Below are 6,944 nucleotides of genomic sequence, written 5' to 3'. Positions count from 1 at the left end.
TAGATAGATAGATAGATAGATAGATAGATAGATAGATAGATAGATAGATAGATAGATAGATAGATATAGCTTTAATCACTGCTGTTCAAATCTGGCATTAAAATCCATCTAAACATCTCATCAAGTTAGCTCTACATGCAAAAATACACTCTTGCCCATTTCACACAGTGGGCTGTTAACATGGCCTCTGATAAGCCCGCTGATGCTTCTGTAATATCAGCAACACATTTATTAACACCTACATTTCACCTGATAATCAAGTGCATTCAATTACAAAAGCTTCAAACTCTTAATAAAACTTACTTATGCACCCTTTATTAAAAAAGGATGAAAAACCATATCATGTGGCTGAGCTGGATCTCACCCGGCTGTGAAACAGCAGGACAGTCGGTTCTTAACAATACCAAACTAGCTTCTCTCAGAACAGGAAGTGCACTCTTGACAAAAGCCTAATTAGCTCCGAGCAACATTATGCTTTACCTTACGCACCAGATGGTTTGGTAAACAAAAACCATCTGGGACATCATTGCTAGAAATGCTCTGAAAAGAACAAGGCCTTTGAGAAAATAATTAGCAGGTGACAGGATAAATGAATTTTTGATGAGGCATTGCCTAAAGGTGAAGCCTTATTGATCTCAAAAGTCAGGATTGTGGATGGGAGGGAGACCTTTCGTTAATCAAACCATGCTAAATGGGTTAGTAATTATGGAGGTCCTCCATATGTGTTGGTGTGTGGGCATGTGCTGTCCAGTGGTCAAGTTTAGAATGATTGTTAATGAAGTAAACATACAGTTGCCTTCTTACCAACTTGTGTCGCCTAGCAAGTCTTTCCCTTTCAAGATTTGTTTTGCCATGCCTTTGTTTTTTAGTTTTTAACCCCACAATATGATGTCATGTCTATTAACACCGACTAGACACACAGTTTACTGAGTGTATATAGCTTCTGTATATACATCCATTTTATTTTTATTTTATTGTATTTTTATTTTTTGTCTGCACCATCAACATGAAGTCAAATTCCTTGTAAGTGCAAACCTACTTGACGATTAAACTTGATTCTGATGATGAAAAAAGCAGCAAAATCCAAAAGAATATCGGAAGAAAACTATAGTGAAAACCCACTTTAAAGCAATCACAAGAAAGTCTGATTTTCTTGGAAGCAATTGTTTATTTTTACATGTATTATGACAGCGATTTAGTCGTGCAGAGCTTTGGGTATTCATTTATTTCGCGGATCTGCTCCGTCGCCGCGGGGTGGCGCTGCAGTGCCAGCGGAGATGGGGCGTTCAGTGGTCGATCCGCAGAAGCAGACGTTTATTCTCTTCGTTCGCTGCAGTCAGTAACACAGCGTTCTCGACTGAGGGGGGTAACGCCAGTTCATCAAATCACTTAGCATATCTGATAACCTTCTACAGCGGATGTGTTGTGTCTTTCGCTGGCCGGGGATTAAGCGCAAAGTGGGGGTCGCCTCTGCGGGACGACTCGCTGGTTCCCACCCTCCGTGACGGACATCAGGAAGAAGGTAGCTAGCTGGCTAACGTTAGCACATTGTTAGCTTGTTTGGTCTGGGGCTGTTTTTTTTTTTTTTTTTTTTTCAATGGCGATCTTCTCTCTCATTTTCGTAGTTTGAAACGATTATGCTGTTCATTGGTTCCTCTCTGGTTGAAATGAGGCGTTATAACGTGACAGTTTGAGCAACCTCTGACGTAGAGCCTCTGTTGTTTGGTTCCGGTGTGTCTCCCTCCAGTCATCTTCCGGGCAGAATGGCCGAACCGGAGCTTCTGTTGGACTCCAACATCAGACTCTGGGTGGTTCTACCCATTGTCTTCATCACCTTTCTCGTCGGCGTGATTCGGCATTACGTGTCTATTCTTCTGCAGAGCGACAAAAAGTTGACCCTAGAGCAGGTTTCAGACAGGTGAGCAGAGCTGTGCCTGTGACAACCTGGACACGCCCCACTCATGTCCAGCTTTAATGTTGTGTTTGTGTGTGTTTTTTTTTTCTACATTTCCAGCCAGGTGCTTATTCGGAGCAGAATCCTGAGGGAAAATGGAAAATACATTCCCAAACAGGTTAGTTCAAAACCGCCTCAAAGCTAAAACATATTAACAATGGTCAGTTTTCAGTCGGTCCATACCAATAGAGGGTTTATGTGCCATTGCATTTAGTAAAAAAACAAACAAACAAATGCTTATATTCTGTAGATTTTTTTTTTTTTTGACAGGTCGTGTTTGCAAGTGAAACGGGTTCTGAAACAGTTTACTTGGTAAAATAAATGTTACAGTAGTTTAGTTTAGCTTTTTGGTTTGTTTCAAATTTAAACTATAAGAAAAAGCATAACAAGAATAAAACCCATCAAATCTAATCCAGACTGTATGAAAAGTGGGTCGGTAGTCGTTAAAATGTCCTATTCCCTGACCCCGCTTTGGTTTTATCAGCTTCCTAAATTGTTTCCGTGCAAAATAAAACGTTAACAATCCCCCAAATTTTCCACTTTCATTGTTGCACAACTGAAAATGTGTTGAAATCTTTAAAGCTTTATAAAAAATTTGTTTGTGGCAGGCATGCTACATTTGGGTTTATTAAGGTGCAGACATAAGTCGGTGCATGGAAATATAACCCAGAGATGATGGTCTAGTTTAAAAAGCTTCAAAATAGAATCACTTTATTGCAACTAAGGTTAGTTAAATCGCTTTGATAAAACCTTTTAACATTATTAAATGACTCAATAATTGTATATATTTAAATATTTGATGTTCCTTCAGAAATCTGTAGCGTCTTATTGTGAAACTAAATGGTTTAACTTAAAATGAATTTTAAAAACAAAGTTCTTTCTGCTAAAAATATTATTACAAAATAACGCATTGAAACAAAACCTCAGAATACATCTTTGTTCAAACAGTGGCTGACAGAATATTTTTTTTCCTACACGTAATAATAGTTTTCAGCTTTACCTTCAAGAGACCCGGCCGTTAAGTTTTGGTTGATTATGAGAAATTGTTCTGAATGTGTCTTCTCTGCCTAAATAAATACAAACAAAAAAAAATCATTAGCATCATAACGTAATAGATCAGGGGATATTTTCTTTGGTTCTTTTAAGTAACATGCCTCCTTTTTAAAAGCATAAAGAGTTTGCTAAAAAAAAAAAAAACTAATGTAACTGAAATGATTGGATGAGCTGACGTGTGATCAGCCTTCCGCTTTTCTTAACCACGCCTGTAGCGTTAGCGGCACTGTTGCTGATGATCTTTCTGTGTTTTAGTCTTTTTTGATGAGGAAGTTCTACTTCAACAATCAAGAGGACGGCTTTTTTAAGAAGACCAAAAGGAAGGTCGTTCCACCGTCTCCAATGACAGGTACACCAGCTAACCGCTGCCTTTCATGATGTGGTCGCTGGGGTGTGATCTTGACCGAGCGCCTGTTTTTGTTTCGAGTTCAAAAGTTGTTTTGGAATATTCCAAATAATGTTTGTGGTCTGCTGGCTCGCATGGGCGCATTAAGTTAGTTGACCGGGAGGTTTTATTCCAGACAGGAACTTTACTGACTGTTTTACGTGTCTTTCAAACATCGAGGCATTTAAAAGAAGCAAGCGATGCTCAGCCCGGGTGGGCAGTGGCTGAGCTAATCAATACATAACAGTGTTCTGAGCCAATCAGAACACTGATCACAAAGCTCTGGTTTATTGCAATTGTACATTTTGATGAAGTTTGTCTTCTGGCTTTAACTCGTCTCTTAGGGAGCAGTAGGCAGCCTACAAAGTCCAGCGAGCAGTTTGGGGCTCAGGGACCCATAGTGTCAGTCTCTGAGGCTTGAACCAGGTACCTCTAGCCTTCTCAATGCAAGCGAGCTGCTCTACCCACTAGGCCATGACTCCCCCTCCAGACATTAGACATATATTACTGTACAAATAAAAACTGCAGTGAGACTATGAAAAGTGACCCGCGATATGGCAAGGGACCACTGTAACATTGATTACTATATATAGATATATACTGACTCAACGTGTTTTACATTTTATGTCCAACTTTTTACCAAATAGTCCATCCGTCGTTTTCCGTTTATCCGAGATCGGTGCATGGGGGCATCAGATCCAGGAGGGAACCCCAGACATTCCTCTCCCCAGCGTAGTCCTCCGGATCATTCTGGGGGATCCCAAGCCAGATGTGATACATAGTCACAGGGGTCTGTCCCAGTGGGACATGCCCCTAAACCCAAAGGGAGGCGCCCAAGAGGCATCCTGATCAGAAGTCCAAACCAGCTCAGCTGACTCTTTTCAATGCAGAAAAGCTACTTTGAGCTCCCTGCAGATAACGGGGCTCCTCGCCGTATCTCTGAGACTGAGCCAAGCCATCCTCTGGAGGAAGCTCATTTTGGACGCTAATATTTGGGGATTTCGTTCTTTTGGTCGCAATCCACACCTGCTGACTGTGGGTGAGGGTTGGAGCCGGTAAATCGACAGCTTTGCATTTTGGCTCAGCTCTTTCTCCACATCACACCTGAGCATCGCCTGTTATACTGCAGATGAAGCTTCATGGTGAAACGTGGAAAAGTCTGGGATTTACTTTACCGGCGATGTGTAGGAATGGCATTTAGCATTGTGTGAATGTGGAAAAGTCAAACTGTGGTGCTTTTACAGATCCCAGCATGCTGACAGACATGATGAAAGGCAACGTCACCAACGTGCTTCCCATGATCCTCATCGGTGGCTGGATCAACTGGACCTTCTCAGGATTTGTTACAAGTAATATTATTTCTGTCAATGTGATGCAGCTCCTGTTACATAATGAGTTCCATACAATTAAGTTTATTGTGCTGAATTATAACCAAGTTTTTATGTAACTGTTATTTTCTCTTTGTGTTTTTTACACAGCTAAGGTTCCTTTCCCTCTCACGCTGCGGTTCAAGCCTATGTTGCAGCAAGGGATAGAGCTGCTCTCCTTAGACGCTTCCTGGTAAAGGAATAAAACATTCACATCAAATTTATGCAAGCGTGTGACCATGGCAGAATTAAAAATCTTCTCTGTGTGCATTGCTTTATTTTTTTCAGGGTGAGCTCAGCGTCATGGTATTTCCTGAACGTCTTCGGACTGCGAAGCATGTACTCGTTGATATTAGGTCAAGATAACGGTAAGTGTAGTTAATGAAGGATGGTTCCCAGCTGCGAACAGGCGTTCCCTCGTGCCGATCGTCACCGTGCAACTGAATCCCTCCAGGTGCCGACCAGTCGAGGATCATGCAGGAGCAGATGAGCGGCGCTGCCATGGCCATGCCTGCAGACACAAACAAAGCGTTCAAAGTATGTACCGCAGTGGCAGCATAATGAGATCCTTTGGGGAGGAAGGGCAGCTCCTCATGTGATGTTCCCCGTTGTTTGTAGGCTGAGTGGGAAGCACTGGAGCTGACGGACCACCAGTGGGCGCTGGAGAGCGTGGAGGAAGATCTGATGAACAGGGAGCTGGACTTTGAGGGCATGTTTAACAAAGAGCTGCCAAGTGGCATCTTCTGATCGCCTGATCTGAATTTAGTCATTGCAGGGATGTTTTTTTTGTTGTTTGTTTTTTTTGTTTGTTTTTTCATAATGTGCAACGTTTACAAGCTTACGGTCATTGTCCGTTCAAATACTCCTTTTGCTGTGCGTAAATTATGTTAACCTACTGAAATATGCTAGCCCTGTTGCGGTCTCATGGCTATGAAACACATTTTTTTTTTTTTTCAAGTGTCATGGTTCATGTGTCATGATTTTAACAAGAAACTAATCAATCCATTGTTTGATTGGAGAGCAGTTCTGAGTCTTCCTCTAAAGGCTGAAAGCAGACCTGGGACCAGCTGTCGTGTGTGTGTGTGTGTGTGTGTGTGTGTGTGTGTGTGTGTGTGTGTGTGTGTGTGTGTGTGTGTGTGTGTGTGTGTGTGTGTGTGTGTGTGTGTGTGTGTGTGTGTGTGTGTGTGTGTGTGTGTGTGTGTGTGTGTGTGTGTGAGAGATGGAAATGTGTTTTCAGTTATCTAAACGGTTGCTTTTCCAAGGTTAAACATTACTTTGCATTTTGTACAGTCTAGAAGTAGTTTGGATCAAATCTGTTTACCTCCATTTGAGACAATAGATACACATTTCTATTAGGTTTTTTTTGGGTTTTTTTTGAAAAACAACTAGTTTGATAATCCATCTTTCCCTTAACGATAAGTCAGTGTTACTAACATAAGGGTAGTGAATGATCCGGCATCGTCAATATTAAACATTGTAAACTGATGAGCGCTTAGGTTTTCAATCAGACTGAGTGTGGTGGGGAATGTCTGCTATACACCAATTATAAGTCCTGATGCACAATGAATATTTCTCATCTGCTGGTTCACAATAAGACTGTAATTGCTCATTTGTTATTCAACTTTGACCAAATGTGGAAAAACTATAGCTGTCAGTTGTAAAGAAAATTTATTAAATTAAAATGTGTTGCTAATGATTGTGATCGGTTAATTTTTTTTTAAAAAGCATGCTTTATTTGATAACCTTTCAGGTGTAATGTACCCCAAAAAAAAGCTGATTTGGACAAGCCTCAACTACATGAGTGTATTTGTTGATTTTGATCTATAATTCAATCTTCTGTCTAATGCACTCAGCAACCACTTTTTTAGGCACACCCGTTCAACTGCTTGTTAGCTACTGGCAAATCCCATGGCATCAATTTGTGTTTAGGCACCTAAATGCGATGATGACATATTGCTTTAGTTCAAACGGAGCATCAGAATGAAGAAGAAGAGATGATTCAAGTGGCTCTTTGCAGCAGCAGATGGGCCGGTCTGTTTATTCCAACTGTGAATCTGTTGGGACTTTCACTCACAACCATGGAGTCTACAGAGAATGGGTCTGAAAAAGAGAAAATACCAACCGAGCTGCAGTGGTGTGGAGAAAAATGCCCCGATGTCGGAGAATGGGCTGGCTGGTTTGAGAT

The 6,944-nt window shown here is 41.2% G+C and overlaps 1 protein-coding gene across 1 annotated transcript; it reads left to right on the top strand.

Annotated features, from left to right (window-relative positions):
* Positions 1–1,301: 1,301 nt before the first annotated feature.
* emc3 (ER membrane protein complex subunit 3) lies at positions 1,302–5,641 on the top strand. Its single transcript, XM_012863846.3, has 9 exons — positions 1,302–1,522; positions 1,748–1,918; positions 2,015–2,072; positions 3,263–3,356; positions 4,637–4,741; positions 4,871–4,952; positions 5,048–5,127; positions 5,214–5,296; positions 5,378–5,641. Exons 2-9 carry the CDS (start codon positions 1,764–1,766, stop codon positions 5,504–5,506), a joined length of 786 nt encoding a protein of 261 aa, XP_012719300.1. The 5' UTR covers positions 1,302–1,522; positions 1,748–1,763; the 3' UTR covers positions 5,507–5,641.
* Positions 5,642–6,944: the final 1,303 nt, after the last annotated feature.

Source organism: Fundulus heteroclitus, chromosome 20 (genome assembly GCF_011125445.2).
Source record: "Fundulus heteroclitus isolate FHET01 chromosome 20, MU-UCD_Fhet_4.1, whole genome shotgun sequence".
In the NCBI taxonomy this organism is placed as follows: domain Eukaryota; kingdom Metazoa; phylum Chordata; class Actinopteri; order Cyprinodontiformes; family Fundulidae; genus Fundulus; species Fundulus heteroclitus.
Note: the sequence above shows the minus strand (reverse complement) of the source record. Positions and strands in the feature narration are given on the sequence as shown.